Source organism: Tubulanus polymorphus, chromosome 2 (genome assembly GCF_964204645.1).
Source record: "Tubulanus polymorphus chromosome 2, tnTubPoly1.2, whole genome shotgun sequence".
In the NCBI taxonomy this organism is placed as follows: Eukaryota; Metazoa; Nemertea; class Palaeonemertea; order Tubulaniformes; family Tubulanidae; genus Tubulanus; species Tubulanus polymorphus.
This window is the reverse complement of record NC_134026.1, coordinates 5204116-5218921: the sequence shown is the minus strand read 5'-3', so window position 1 is coordinate 5218921 and position 14806 is coordinate 5204116. Positions and strand designations below refer to the sequence as shown.

At 37.1% G+C, this 14806-nt stretch overlaps 3 protein-coding genes across 4 annotated transcripts; 2 read left to right on the top strand and 1 right to left on the bottom strand.

The window, feature by feature from the left end:
* Positions 1–270: 270 nt before the first annotated feature.
* On the top strand, positions 271–8535 carry LOC141899546 (uncharacterized). The gene is made up of 14 exons (XM_074785917.1): positions 271–348; positions 1474–1720; positions 1965–2026; positions 2115–2207; positions 2500–2730; positions 2866–2972; positions 3100–3220; positions 3762–3990; positions 4429–4493; positions 4583–4711; positions 5338–5580; positions 5703–5809; positions 5992–6133; positions 6698–8535. Exons 2-14 carry the CDS (start codon positions 1497–1499, stop codon positions 6841–6843), a joined length of 1899 nt encoding a protein of 632 aa, XP_074642018.1. The 5' UTR covers positions 271–348; positions 1474–1496; the 3' UTR covers positions 6844–8535.
* Positions 8536–8877: 342 nt separating this feature from the next.
* Positions 8878–9676, bottom strand: LOC141899547 (acyl-coenzyme A thioesterase 13-like). Its single transcript, XM_074785918.1, has 3 exons — positions 9542–9676; positions 9208–9392; positions 8878–9118 (listed from the first exon to the last, which is right to left on the bottom strand). The coding sequence occupies exons 1-3, from the start codon at positions 9635–9637 to the stop codon at positions 8959–8961; spliced, it is 441 nt and encodes a 146-aa protein (XP_074642019.1). The 5' UTR covers positions 9638–9676; the 3' UTR covers positions 8878–8958.
* Positions 9677–9718: 42 nt separating this feature from the next.
* On the top strand, positions 9719–14508 carry LOC141899722 (twinkle mtDNA helicase-like). 2 transcript variants are annotated; one of them, XM_074786190.1, is made up of 14 exons: positions 9719–9841; positions 9969–10390; positions 10590–10683; positions 10760–10907; positions 11195–11364; positions 11785–11941; positions 12020–12141; positions 12216–12387; positions 12475–12609; positions 12738–12811; positions 12900–13014; positions 13104–13295; positions 13548–13679; positions 13769–14508. In XM_074786190.1, exons 2-14 carry the CDS (start codon positions 9991–9993, stop codon positions 13985–13987), a joined length of 2130 nt encoding a protein of 709 aa, XP_074642291.1. In that variant the 5' UTR covers positions 9719–9841; positions 9969–9990; the 3' UTR covers positions 13988–14508. The 2 variants fall into 2 exon arrangements, with proteins under 2 accessions (XP_074642291.1, XP_074642290.1); XM_074786189.1 differs by having other exon boundaries at positions 10757–10907.
* Positions 14509–14806: the final 298 nt, after the last annotated feature.

Here is a 14806-nt window from a genome sequence, read left to right as displayed (position 1 = left end):
GAGATGGCTCCGCCAAGTGGCAGTGGAATGTATCGGGTAGCGGGATTGTATTGTAAGGGGTGATAGCATTCGTATTATAGAAATTTGTTCGAGTTTTGTTTAAATCAAAAAGTTATACCCACTCTCGCTTAATTTCAAGAAATTTATGTTTACTTGATCTGAATTTTTATATTTTTTGAGAGACAAAAACGTCGAAATAACAACCATAAATTTTACCTTTATACCCAGTTCCCCTTTATATCTTGAAAGAAAAGCTGATAGCAAACAAAATGGCGGCGCAAAACAGTTCTTACGTTTTGTCGCTTTTTGGAATAGTTTTTGCACTTTTCTTATCGATACCAAGTTCAGGTATATAAAATGATGTCTTTTTACGAATGACTGTTCTTATATCATCAATTCTAACGCTTGATTTACATCGATAGCTTGTTTTATTAAGTAAATTTTGCGATTAAAAAAGCAACTTTCAATCAATTCAATTCGAATTTTATTATTTATTTGGGCCCTTTCACATACAAGGTATTTGGTTTTTTCGTAAATAAAATATAACTTGTGTCGATGAGGAAAAACTAATGAACTGTTGCATATCACATCTTGATAAACAATGGCGTGGACTTATACGCCTTTTAGCATGTACCGACCTAAAGCGTTGGGCCCCTACCCTAGTCTCATGTGTTATTAATCAATCCCACCCAGACCCAGCATTGTGGCATTGGCAGATTTCATTTCACGCGTTCAAAAATAGACTAACAACCATTGTACTATAGATAGATTGTCAGAAGACTTATCACTTCAACAAAATCTACAACGACTACAATTATTATTGACGCAAGACCGTCACTGGTCAAACGTCTGATTTACTTCAGAATGTAACTCGCGAGGGAGCCTTCCATCATGGCACCACTTTGCTTAAAATGACAGTCAATAATATACATTTATAAAGAGTAGGATGTTCAATTTTATTGAAAAATGAAAGAATACGTCACTTTTCTGCCACTTCTTCATCAATATTCGATGTATCAGATATAGGCGTTGATCCAGGATTTTCAAAAGAGTTAGGGTGGCCACTTACCTGGAAATCAGGGAAAAGTCAGGCAATTTTCTTTTCTTTAAATAAGTCAGGGAATTGGGAATTTGATGAGATTGCTAGATTGTGTGTAAAATCAAAAAGTTCCTTGTCCTCAGCAGGTGTCATAGCTGATCATGTCAGTGAATAATAAAATAGTCGGGGGGGGGGGGGGAGCTAGTCAAATAAAAGTGGCCACCCTCAGAGTGGTGCTCTGCTGGTCTATCAAATGCTGCTGGACGGCGAGTACTGGAGGCTCTAAGCAATGTGGAGGGGGATAGGGGGTCCCCCCAGAAAATTTAGGAATATATCTTAATTACTTTGAAATGAGGTGTTGAAAATTTGAAATTTTGCTGCACCCAAAAATAGCTCGATCTTATTACATACTCTCTTTTCGTTTTTGATTGTAGATTGTCAATTGCAGAATGACCCGATGGTTATTCCGGTAAATTTTCATGGAGAATGGTACGCGTACATCAACGGTATCAGCCACACGACGTTAATCGGTGCATCCGACATACAGATGACGCAAAAACTTACCGGGCCACAAGAAAAACGAAAAGTTCTCTACAAAGGCAAAATGATAAGCCAGGAAATGACTCTAACCGATAATGGATTGAATGTCAATAGCAAGATTCTTTTTTATGACGCTGCACAGTGAGTGATATTACGTGTTCAGATGAAGATTCCAATAAACTCATTCATTTAGGGCCTAGGCCTATAAAGTTACAGAGCCATTTTTTTGGATTTGTCCCTCAGGGGGACGTTCCTGGGGGTGGAGTTTCTATTTCTTCAAATCACACAGCGGAGCTATATAAGCCGATAGGCTCCTTGTTTCTTCATTTAGACCTCCGTTATTTGATCCTAACCTTGTATCTCAATCGTGACTCCTTGTTTTCAGAATGAAATATTTCTGTTTTTGGTTTTTACATCGCACGATCAATGTTTTACAAGTGAGAAAGAGTAAGTCATCGCGAACTATTCATCGTTTTAATCCCTTGCATTGAAAATGAGGTTTTTATAACGAATGCGGTGTTTGTTCATTTTTCAGGTTCGTCACCGATGACTAATAACGATCCGAACAATGCGTTTGCGTCGATTTGCGGAACATTGTCTCCAGAAATTGAATTGGAAACATTCTTCCGTAAGTATCGACTTTTTAAAGCTGGATATTCTATGATAATTCTCTGTTTGTCCTTCAGTTCGTATCGGATCAATGCCATATTTACTATGGATTTTCTATCAGCTCGCAGTTACTAAGTTATTCGACTGTTCTTAGACCTTGATTAGGACCCTTAGCATCGAGACCACCGGATAAGTTAACGACGAACTTTGCAATAACAACACAGCATCGTTAATGATATATCTTTGCTGTGTTTCATTAAGATCTGAAAAGCTTGTAATGCAATAATCGTGAATGTATTCTCTATCTTCAGGAAAGGCCATCAGGAAAGTCGATTGTAAAACAACATTCGACGGTGTTTACCATTTTGACTACAAACAGAAGAACGCAGGCGGTGGTATCTGTTCGAGCGATAAAAGTGGAATCTACTCGTGTCACGCTCCCGGTTCACCGTACGTCGACAATGAGATATTCTTTATGCGTTTTGGTCGATGTCCGAACATCGCTTCTGATTCGAGCTCCGACGTTACACTTTCTGGCGAAAGTAAGTTTTCTATGAACATTAAAGGGCACAACCTCGCACTGACGGTAGTTGATTTATCTGAGAAATCTGATGTCAATTTTATATCGGATAAGATTTCCTTTGCGGGTTGTCATCTATTTTATTTGTTACTTTTAGACATTCGTTTTCAATGTTTGGGATCGTGGTCCGATCAGGAGACCGGCAACATTTTCTCGGCTGTCGCGATGAATAAGGACAGACCTGAAGATAAATTCCGTTGTCTGGTAAGTTTTTGGAAAACTCAAGGAATTTGACGAATTTTACCAAAAACCTGGAAAACTCGGATAGTTTCCTTCAGTTCGATGCCTCTGTACAGTACATGAAACTAATGAATTAACTCTTTATCCTCAGTTGACGAATCTCGACCAGCAGCGTCTTGATTTAAAGAAACGTTACGTCATGTCAGTCAAACCGACTTGTTTGCAACTGAGAGGAGCTGCTCAAGGTCCTGTTGAATTGATTCTGTCACCAAGTATGTACCAATTGTAGAGTTGCGATACCTCTAAAGAAATTGAATATTTAAAGCGTATCTGATTAAACTTGGAAGGTGTCTAATTAGGTGTTACGAAAGTAGACCCTGCTTTACACGCTAGTTCACTCTAGTCATCGTATTTTACAAACAGTCATCTAGAAAAGCCTTGTATATCGTCCAATGTTCTCATCTCGGTGAAATATTAACTGTCTCAACACTACCGAGTAAGGCGAAGTTTTCACACCTGATAACCATTACTATTTACGAGCACCGGTAGTTTCTACTCTTTAGAGACCTCAATTAAAACTGAAATTATCAAAATTCTCTCAAAATCTGAATGATTTCTAGTTCATTTTCAATTAAACTACTATTTTTTTATATTAAATTGTGTGTGCTACAAAGGGAGATATCAAGTTAGTCGGGTCAGAGTTTTCTGTACTGAAGAACTTTGCATACTTGCTTGGGTCGGGCTGGAAAAACGGAATTTCGAAATATTTTCTGGCAGTAGTTGACTTATCGCATGAATTTGATTCGATTGCAGCGAATAACCAGGATCAGTTAGAGGAGATATCGCCGGCCTGTAACCTGCCGTCTAATTTCACGGGAGATTGGTTCACCACGAGCGAATACGACAGTAACGTCATCATCAACTCGACGCATATATTCTTCAAAACGAAACTCGATCAATACCGATATCGAGAGTCGTATTTCACTTGTCAACAGACTCGTGATTCGCGGTATCTGATGACGGCTGTCACCGTCGGAAGATGGTACGTATCGTTATTCGAAGAAATTCAGACGTCGTTTGAATTTCTGGAAAAATTTCCTCAATCAACGACGAACAGCTGGAATAGTTGAACCGGAGAAGTTTGTCTTGTCGGCCTCCGTAAATAGTTTCAAAAACAGATTCGACAAAATTTGGAAAGCCTGAAAATATATTTAACCAGTCTGTACCACCGAATTGAACTTGAATTGAATAGTGGGAACTCGAGGCGACTAATTATAGGTTACAAAATAGCCTCTTACTTGGTCGCAAACAGACGCCAAACAATATGAAGAATTTCCACTTTTATCGTAAATCGTTGTGAAACTTTTATCACGTATTGAGCCTGGATTTTCCCCCTTATATTTGTGAACAATTATGAACAGATTATATTGAAATACAATTCAGAAGTCTATAGGTGAATATTTGGTTGTTCTCATTCTAGCGAAATTGATTACATTTGCGTTGACTTTTTACCTCGACATCACAACATTATCAGATACAGAATGGGTACGTTAGATTCGTTGTGATGATTTGTGATCTCTGCAGTTTTGATTGATTTTAATGTAATCAAATGTCATAAAAAATTCAAATTGCAGGGAAACCTTATCGTCAGACCAAGGGAGAACTCGGGGTTAAGAATTATCGATCACTTAAGTTTTTAGAAGCTTGCAGTTGGTCATCGTTCAACTTCAAAGCCGATAATTGGAAATACAAGACATTGATTCGTACGTATTATGTATCAGAATAAGAAGTCTACATCTGGCTAAGTCTGAAAATTGCTTACTTTTGTTGGACAAATTTTGGATAGGCCTTGATAAGTCCTGAAAATACTTACTTTTTGGACAGAATGTTATCACAGGGAATTTCTACTGACAATCTATTTACTGTCTTTGTGGTTTTTCAACTGGGATTATTATTGAAACCTTGCCACTAGTGTGGCTTAATCAGAAAAATGTGGGGAACCTGGCTTTGGATTAATATGAAAAAAGTTCTGACTTTCACCTCAGTCCTGAGTGCTACAAACCCTGGGAGTTGCTAAATTGAGAATCCCACACTAAGGAAGTTTCCTTTAAGCTAATAGTTTATTGGTTCAACATTTCGACTATAACCTATTAGTCATCATCAGGAATATGAGATTCTCAATTTATTATCCAAATACGCACATCAGTGGGAATTTGTTCATGGATTTGGAAAATTTACAAACAGTTGATTAAACTTCCTGGCGAAGAGCCTTGGCTTATTGAGTTGAAAATATCGGCTCTTAAATCGTCAGTTCTGGGTTATCAAGTACGGTGGATATGCGTGTTAAGTTCAGTGTTTCATTCTTCGATGTAACTATTTATTTTCACAGTTGATCCGCCGAATCCAATCGTGTGTCCGGTCGCTGGTATCTATCGGTTCATTCAGACCGGTCTACAGAGCGAGAAATACCACACGAGGATTCGCGGCGTCACCGAGCGGCCGCGTATGCAGGTCGACTGTCGCGAGTTCGAAACGCAGCTTCGCGTTTGTCGTCAGGACACGAAGAAGATTCTAGTCGACGCTCAGCGTTGCGCGACTGTCGACCATTTAGGTCGTCCGATTGGAGAATATGGTGAGTATTGACCCTGCTCGGTAAGCGTCGACGAGCTTTGATGACTGATCGGGTTCGATCTCCCGTAAAGATGTCGGGTATTTTTTCCCAATTTCAAAGAGTGGTTGCGATATCAATTCCAGATGAGCCTGATCACGAGCTGTTATGCGTCGGTTATTGGATGGAAGATTCGCGTTCTTATTTGATCACACACGACGAAGAAGACGCTACCTCTAGATTCAGATGTTGGGTGAGTAAAAATTACGATTCTTGACCCTTGACCGCCGGAGTTGTTGGCGCTTGAGATATATCAAGGTTACAACTTAAGCTTGTTTTGTGATTGCTTTATATTGTACTCTGAAAAAAGTGCTCTGGTAGAAATATACTTATCTTGAATATACTTACTCTTAAGTCTAAACTTATGGTTTTCAGACTTACCAAAGATTGGATTACCAAAATATTCTCATGTCGAGGGCTACGAGCTCTGCTTGTGGGCAAGATCAGACGCCGCGCAGTTATAGCTCGAAGGAAGGAGCTAGTCTCGCTCTAGAACTGTTGGAAAATGAAAGAGAATGTAAGTAAAAATGATACCATAGATCGATCGAATTGATAACTAGGGGTTCGGGGACACCATCCCCACTTGGTGAAATGTTTGACATTCCTGACAATTCCAATATTCAATGATACAGTAATCAAAATAAGCTTGAAACTCACCACTCTCTTAGAACATGTCATGAGCTAGAATTGCAATTGATTGTGGTTACAAAATAAGCATAAACCTGTTGATATATTGATAAACATTTCTCAAATCTACGCATGCGGACTGATAGGACTTAAGATAGCCCCCAATTGGTAAAAATTGAGCGTAATAGCCCAAGCATAGCATTGCTTGATAAAAGATCCTTTTGTGTAGGGCTTGTCTATCGTGTAGGGGAAAAACATCCTGATAGGTTCTTAACAGTATGTCAGTATGTTCACCAGTTGAATATTGAACTCTGCCAATTTTCTTCAGCTTACATATTGAAATGAGATTACGCAAAAACATTACCATCGGTGACAGATCTTCTGTCCAAACCCTTCAACGTACATGTTGATAACAATTCTAGATTTGTAATGTTTTTGTTTTTTTTTTACACAGTTGATGATTGTCCGCAGTATTTCAATGATGGTAGATTAGCGTATAAAGACGGAGGCGTTTACACTGTCATCGGCTCGTCGGCTGTTTTTTCGCGATCGAATATCGTTGTCATCATTACGATGATAATTCTGGCGGCCATTATGTAACGTTACTACCCTGCAGTTTGTAGATATGTACTCCCATCTATCAGTTACAATTATAAATCTTCGTCATACATAGCAAAAATAATGCGAAATACAAACTATTTTTCTACCATGTTCGCTATTCAATGGATGAATTTTAGTGTGCGGCATGTATACAGCAATCTGTGATAAATACATACAGTTTGTCTATTTATTTGTGCCATGCTGACTGACGTTCAAAATGTAACCATGTTAGTTAGGCATGCTGTCTTAAACTGCCAATGCTCACTAAGTCTTGGATAACTCATTCAGTGTTTAGAGGTTAGTTCAGTCAGTATTTTGATGATCACATTCCAGAATATTTTTTTCTTCGTAATAACAATCGATAGGTCGTCCAGTGTTTGTTCTCTTCATTCTTTCGTCCAGGAGTTGTTTTCAGGTATTTGCTATTTATATTTTGTGTATGTATTGACAGAACTTTGTTTTACTCCATGAAAAAGATTTTGTTATATGTTTTCACTTTTACCTATAATGTACCAATTTGGATCACAAAATTTTGTCAAAATTCCAAGAAATTCTAAGCCCTTACACATATTTTTTGTTAAAAATATAGAACCCTGCCTTTTTCGTTCAGCCTTCAGTAAGTCACATGATAGATGTTGCTATCAGTAAAAGTTTTAGAAAATAGAAATGATTTTAAATTAGTACCCATAAGTAAAAAAAGTTCAGTCCATGTTTAAATAAAGTTTTATGATTTTCGGGTCTGTACTTTTTCGCTCCTAACTCTGGTGCCAATCAGGTCAGAGCTGGATCCAGAACTGTGTAGCTTTTGTCTTATTATTTGCTATGTCCGATATGTATTTAGAACAACATTCCTTGATTTAATATTCGTCCATGTAGCTCCTGGTAGTGTGTACAGTTTTTCTAGTGCGTTCGATCATTGTATATCTACACCACTTCATATTGATACGTATAGTTTTATTATGTACTCGCGTTGTATCATACACACAATGATTTTCGTCCATGTTCAAGTAATGAATATACGTTTAACTCTTGCGTTCTTTTTTAAGAATGAATGAAACCGCCAATTAGAAACATATCAAATGTACAATACTGGGGTTACACTACTAAATATATACTGATTTTAATGCAACTGTATATATGAATATAAATATATGAAAACAATGATTATTTTGATTTTTATAAAACATTTTTAGCGTAGCCGAAAGGCTAAATGCTGTAGAATTAATATACGAATTATGAATGTATTATATAGGTCTATGAACTGTAATGTATAGCTTTTATATTTATTATTATCGATATAATTATTTATACATATATATCATATTATGTATCACCATCTATATTTATAAGGCTTATCCGTATTTCGTCCAAGTTGAGTAGCCATCGTATGGAAGATGCTCGATAATCTATTATTTCCATTAGACTGAATGCGCCTTAGAAAAAATCTGTTTTTTATCATTTTGGTTTTACTGGTGCGTCATATCTGATAATGATTAAGATTAAAGTCTCGTTAGGAAAAAAAGTGAATAAGAAATCTGGTTTTTTTCTGTATAAATGGTGGAATATATTTAATGTAACTCTAATCAACAGACATTTTTAGATTTTGGGATACCAGCAGTCTGTATCTGTATCATTGGCATGTGTGCACCTTTTCAGGTGATTATGTTTTATCCATAATAAATGATTTTTATATTATGAAAAATTATTTATTCATTTGTTCCTAAGCCTTCAGTTTTGGTGGTCCTTTGGTTCATTTTTTCCTCGGTTCATTTATCTAGCTACACGACGATTGATCCTCAGAAGCTGCGTGGAACATGATTAGTTGATATGACAGCTCTGTCTCATTTCACAGTTATCCTTAAGTATTAGTCAGCTTTGTTAAACTGGACCCTCGACCGTCGTGTTCCACTGTAGTAGAGGTTACATTTGTTTCCATGAACATTCAGTAGAGAAGACACAGAATTGTCTATAAAAAGCTAAAACTAAAAAGCTTGTCTATAGTATAAATATATTTCTAGAAAAAGAGCTGCATAGTATTAAACTTCCAATTGTTTCTTATCAAAGTGACAAGTAGAAATTTTATCAAGCTCTAATTGTTTAACGGTTTCTTCGATGTTACTTTCCTAGTAAATGTTTCGTATGTCTTCCCTGAGCGACTAGACTTCCGTCTGATTTGTTTTTAATGTCCACCGTGAGGAAGGCCGTACTTCGACCAACTTTGAGCGTCTTGGCGTCGATGATTATTTCTTGTCCGAGGGGCACTGCTTTCATATAGCTGAAAATGAAAAGAAGTTCTTGCAATCAGCTCGCTGCAAAGATCTTAGAACAACTAGCAGTGGTATAGTGTACTTATTTCAAACTTACGTGATGTTCATGTCAACACTGACTCCGGGGTTACCCTGCTCAGTCGACATTAGGGCAACAGTTGATACAGAGTCTACGAGAGTTGCTGTGAGACCTCCGTGCAAGAAACCAACACGGTTTGTGTGCTCTTCCTCAACTTTCAGCTCACAGATGCAGTGTCCAACATCTCCAGAAGTAATTTGTACCTTAGATATGTCAAAAAAGAAACAAGTTATTACTTTCGTAGGTATTACATCCTAAAGGACAAGGTGAAGCCAAAGCCAAAGGACCCATGTTTCGTGGCATCAAACTGTTTCTGTGGCATCAAACTTAATCGTAGATAGCAAAAACTTACTTTCTGCATAACCTTGTCGAACGTATTCTTTTCATTTAGAAAAGACATCACCCGTTTCATGGCATTTACTGCTTGAGCAGCTTTTGAAGAAGACATTGTTTCTGTGTTTTTTCCCAGTTGTCAAACTCACTACAGTACACCAGCTCGTGCTGCCATCTGTTGGCTCCACACTGTCGTTCATGGATTCATGTGCGCTGAAAATTGAAATATACCTTCTTCAAAGTGTTTTCAATCCCATTAATTGGCACCATACCAAATTGCCATATAATGAATTGAAAAGAAACAACTTTTCCGTTGCAGGTAATAAAAATTGATAGCTGACAACGTGTGGTTTTTACAGAATCTTAATTTTTCTATCGATTACTTTAGTCTGTCTTTAATACGTTCAATCAATTAATATCAATTGCTGCCTATTTGTTATCTGTAGGAGCTTCTCCTGATCGATCACGATGGCAAAGAGAATATTCAACAATCCTGGAATCTTTTCGCGACTAATTTCTGGCAGAGTTGAGAATGAATTTTCTGACGTCAGATCGATATCGCAATGCGGTAGGACCTTTTCAATGAAATCGGATAGTAGTAGTGGTGTAAGAAACAAATTGAATCGTGGTGTTTCATCGCGTCCGGATAGAATGAGTTTTCCAGGCATGGCGATAGCTCAGCATTACAGCTCAAACGAGATCAATATGAGTTTGAACCCAGTAACGGACGAGGTCAAAAACTATTTAGAAAAGAAAGACATCCATTTTACCGAAGGCTATACAAGTTTCAGTACAACGTGTCCACGCTTTGAGACGGCTAGAATGCAGTCGCAAGAAAAACAGAAACTTTTCATCAATTCAACAACAGGTAATAAAAATTCCCATTTACCTTGGTTCAGTTCACTGTAGCCTGGTTCAGAGAATCACGTTCAAAAAGAAACATTACGATAACAGTAAAATGGAAATACATTTGTTTATATTGCGAAGTAACAGATTGCAACTTCAGAAAGCAAAATTTGCAGTTCATGCATTAATATATAGATATGTCAAATTCCCTCTTCATGTAGGATGCTTTGTTTGTCTAAGTTGTAAGAAAACAGGCAACTGGAAAAGTCTTCAGGAAAACATTAATCGACATCTTTCGAATGAATTTATGAAAAAGTAAGTTGAACTGACATTTAGAAAAAAGAATCTGTTAGAATGTTCTTCCAATCAAATGATATCTTATTTTTAGCAGAAAAAAGCATATGGTTTGCTTTGAACATTTAGAACCCATATCGCCATCTGATAAACGCCGAGTTGACATGTTATGGAACAAGGCAGAAGAATTTAGTAAATTGACTTACAATGAAAAGGGAGATATCATGCAGAAATTTTCATTGAATGTAAGTTAATCAGCACAGCCCGAATGAATTGAGTTAGCCCCTAGGTTAAATGTAATACCATTCTACAAAACCGGCCCCAGAACTTATTTCAAATACTGGTCCCAGCTCATTCATGAGTTATGTGGGAAAATGATTTGAATGCTTACCCACAACTGTGAAGCTGTATCATGGTTTAAATCAGCTTTGATTTCTCATTGCTTACACAGACTTTCGTGCAATATTTGATCATCTTGTGTTAAAGTAATATCTTGCTGAAAATCGAACCAATTTCTGTCATAATTTTTCAGGGAATTCTAACGAAAACACTCGACAGATTTATGTTGAGATATTCTAGATCTACGGAATCATTGCTATTGCCCTGGTTCCACGTTGACTATAGTTTACGAGGTCTGAAAATCCTAACGCTGACTGTTGACGCGGACAACAAATCATCTATTCATGAGGAAACCATTCCTAGGTATGAACAGCGCCAGTAGACTCTGCTAAAATCAGAGAAATATCGGCCTTGAGTGCAGCTCCCATAGGCGTCCCCAGGAATTTTCATAGGGGGTTCGAATATGCATCAATCCAGTATCCGTGCACAATGTTGGATGTTTGGTGGGCCTCCCCCAAAAACTTTTTGAAAATTGGAGGCTTTAGAGACGTTTTCCAGGCTCTAAATGAATCATTTAGAGTTAAAAGACTAGTCAAATTGGCCAAGAAAAATTGATTACATAGTAACTTGAGAAGTTAGCTATCTCGAAAAGGGGATGCGTCCGCTACCCCCGCACCCCCTTGGGGATGCCTATGATTACTGATACATCATATAAATATATCACGTGTACATGAATTTCACTCTAGCTTTTGTTAATAGCTGATAATTACCATATACTTATAGGCTAAATTATCATGGACTTTTTGGCTGGAATACAATTTTACCTCAGAATAAAGAAGTTGTGCTAACCAGCAATGAATTCGATGCTTTGGTTGTGCAACAGGAGGGCAAAATGCAAGCATTATCTCTACCAAAGGGATGTTCTACTTTACCGCAGGAGGTATGTCACATATCAGCTTAAATTCTCTTTGCCTTTTACGAATTTGAAATAACCACAGTTTAATATTTCAAACCGTAGGTTTTACCATTGCTTGAACATTTTAACAAGATCATCATTTGGTTTGGTAACGATCTGAAAAGTTGGGAATCTGCTCGATTGTTTTGTAAGAAGCTGAATGAAAAGCGTTGTTTTCTGGTTCGGTAAGGCTTGACACCTTTAATCTGTATTTTGCATACTTCAACTCGATGTTACGTATAAAGATTTTTTGTTGCAGGCCAGTAGAAGATCACCCAAACCCACTGAGTGCATTTCACAATCGAAGAAATATCTCGCAGATATTAGCGACGGCACAACCTGTGATAAACCAAGCTATCACGTCATTCCAATCTCTCAGAGATGATGTGTTCGCTGAACTGACCCATAAAGAACAAGTCGCCGGAATCAAAGTAAATTCGTATTAGGCTATACTGCAACTGAATCTGTATCATTTTTTTTTTGAGGGAAAAGAAAAACAAATCTGTCTATAATTTCAGTGGAAGCGTTACACTAAATTGAATGATATCATGAAAGGTCATCGAAGAGGTGAATTGACAGTATTTACGGGACCGACCGGTGCTGGAAAAACTACCTGGATTAGTGATTATTCGTTAGACTTGTGCATGCAAGGGGTATGTAAAAATATAAATCATTGTATTCAGTAAATAAAAACTTCCCAAATTACAGTTATGACTTTTAACCCTCACTGAATGCTTTATGTTATTGTTATGTTACTCTTACGAATTTGTTTCACTTTCAGGTGAACACGCTTTGGGGAAGCTTTGAAATCCACAATGTACGTCTAGCAAAAATGATGATTCAGCAATTTGCGTTGTAAGTTTCTGAACTACAAGATCATATGTTGGCTTTCACATACCCGAATATATATCACATCACATTATCTGCTGCATCATTTTCACAGGAAAAATCTTACGAAAGAGATACATGAATTTCCAAAGTGGGCCAACATGTTCGAGCAACTGCCGATGTTTTTCATGACATTTCATGGACAAGAAAGTATCTATAAAGTCGTAGAAGTGAGTACTGGTAAAAGCATGTTTTAATTTTCTGTTTAGGTGTAGCTTAAGAATGATGTGTACGAGTACTTATTTCTGATTTCAAACAGACAATGTCTCATGCTGTATATGTGCATGATATCGCTCATATAGTTGTCGATAATCTACAATTTATGATGGGAACAGACTTGAACAGTGCTTCGGCCGATCGATTTCATAAACAAGATCAAATCGTCGCCGCTTTCCGCAAATTTGCAACGCACAGAAACTGCCATGTGACCCTTGTGATCCACCCTAGAAAGGTTTGTATTCCGTTGAAGGATGGTTCTTGAAGTCGAAATGCTATAATTTGCTTCATTGATTAGGGCTCACCTTTATAAAAATAGTAGCATCTTATTGAGGTTAACTCGCTCATTTGAAAATGAATTGAGTTAATGAATTGAGTTAATGAGTTGAGTTAATGAATTGAGGATAGATATTGGTCTGTAAAACCAGCCCCAGCGATGCTTGCTTCCTGATCTCCGATTATTGACTTGTAATTTGACACTTCGTAGGAGAATGAAGATACACTGCTGACAAAAGCTTCTATATTTGGAAGTGCTAAAGCCACTCAGGAGGCTGATAATGTGCTCATTCTGCAAGATCCAACCATCAGTGGCGTACGTGGCAGCAAGAAATTTGTCCAGGTAAACAATCTACATTAATGAACACCTCCTTCTACCGAGAATTTACACTTGATAATCTTTGCTAATGCTCCACTTGTTATATGTGTTAGATTGCCAAGAACAGATTCGATGGAAGCCTAGGTACGATGGTTTTGAAATTCAACAAGGACACATTGAGCTTTGCCGATAAACCATCGACAAAACCAGTCGAAAAAGTCCAACAAATAAGTTCGTCATTGGAAGATTCTGATGAATATCTAGAGCACGATGCTCTTAACTGTGCACTGGATGAAGATCACTATGTTGAAGTGTCTCCTTATCATGACTGATGTCAAACTGTTTTACCTGTCACATTGTACAGGAAATACCCGACTTATAATGCTTTTAATATATTATTTACACTGCCCAGTTTATCAAAATCATAGTTTCAATTACCAGTCATTGAAAATGATGTCATTGACATGAATTCGATTTAGTGTTAGCATGTCTTATAAATCAAATCTAACTGGAGACACAACTTAAAGATCAATTTTGTCAATTCTTCAACCACCCCCACCTTGTTCCTTTCAGATGCCTTTACTCGTATGTGATGAATATTATTTTATTTTGCCAGTTGTGTTCAAAAACTGTTTACTATTACTCTATCATTGTTGATATTTTATCTTTGTCGCATTTGCATCATGTGTTAATCTCGGTACTGGATGTACATAGCTTCTCTTTAATCGTTAACCGACTCGGTAGTGCAGTCTGTTTCTTTATAACCATTAATCGATGCTTTAATAATGTGAATGAAATGAAATTGAATCTATTTTGTTAACAAATTTTAAGAAAATTTAAGTAGAAAATTAATTGCCTGAAAATTACATCGAATTCGAAATGTCTTCCACTGTTTGTCTACTATGTAGACGTGAATAAAAAAATTGAATTTTTATTGTAGATTTGTCCTTTTTGTTCGTTTTTGAGTGATATTCTAATTATTTTAGCCCGTCCAGTGAATCATACGTATCAACGATACCCTCTTATTGTTTACCGAAGGTCGATTGTAGAGTCAGGCGTTTTGGATCAACCGATTATTGACATCGATTTTCTGTTAGGAATGACAGTTGTTGAATGTTTACTTAATATTAATATAATTTTTCTAATTGAAT

Excerpts from the sequence above, each read along its gene's own strand:
- LOC141899547 (XM_074785918.1), bottom strand. The coding sequence starts at position 9,637 with ATGTCTTCTTCAAAAGCTGCTCAAGCAGTAAATGCCATGAAACGGGTG. Across the intron at positions 9,393-9,541 it reads TCGACAAGGTTATGCAGAAA|GTACAAATTACTTCTGGAGA; the intron begins GTAAGTTTTTGC and ends GACATATCTAAG. Across the intron at positions 9,119-9,207 it reads AGTGTTGACATGAACATCAC|CTATATGAAAGCAGTGCCCC; the intron begins GTAAGTTTGAAA and ends TTTCATTTTCAG.
- LOC141899722 (XM_074786189.1), top strand. The coding sequence starts at position 9,991 with ATGGCAAAGAGAATATTCAACAATCCTGGAATCTTTTCGCGACTAATT. Across the intron at positions 10,391-10,589 it reads TTTCATCAATTCAACAACAG|GATGCTTTGTTTGTCTAAGT; the intron begins GTAATAAAAATT and ends CTCTTCATGTAG. Across the intron at positions 13,015-13,103 it reads GTATCTATAAAGTCGTAGAA|ACAATGTCTCATGCTGTATA; the intron begins GTGAGTACTGGT and ends GATTTCAAACAG.
- LOC141899546 (XM_074785917.1), top strand. The coding sequence starts at position 1,497 with ATGGTTATTCCGGTAAATTTTCATGGAGAATGGTACGCGTACATCAAC. Across the intron at positions 2,973-3,099 it reads AAGATAAATTCCGTTGTCTG|TTGACGAATCTCGACCAGCA; the intron begins GTAAGTTTTTGG and ends CTTTATCCTCAG. Across the intron at positions 3,991-4,428 it reads GCTGTCACCGTCGGAAGATG|CGAAATTGATTACATTTGCG; the intron begins GTACGTATCGTT and ends TTCTCATTCTAG.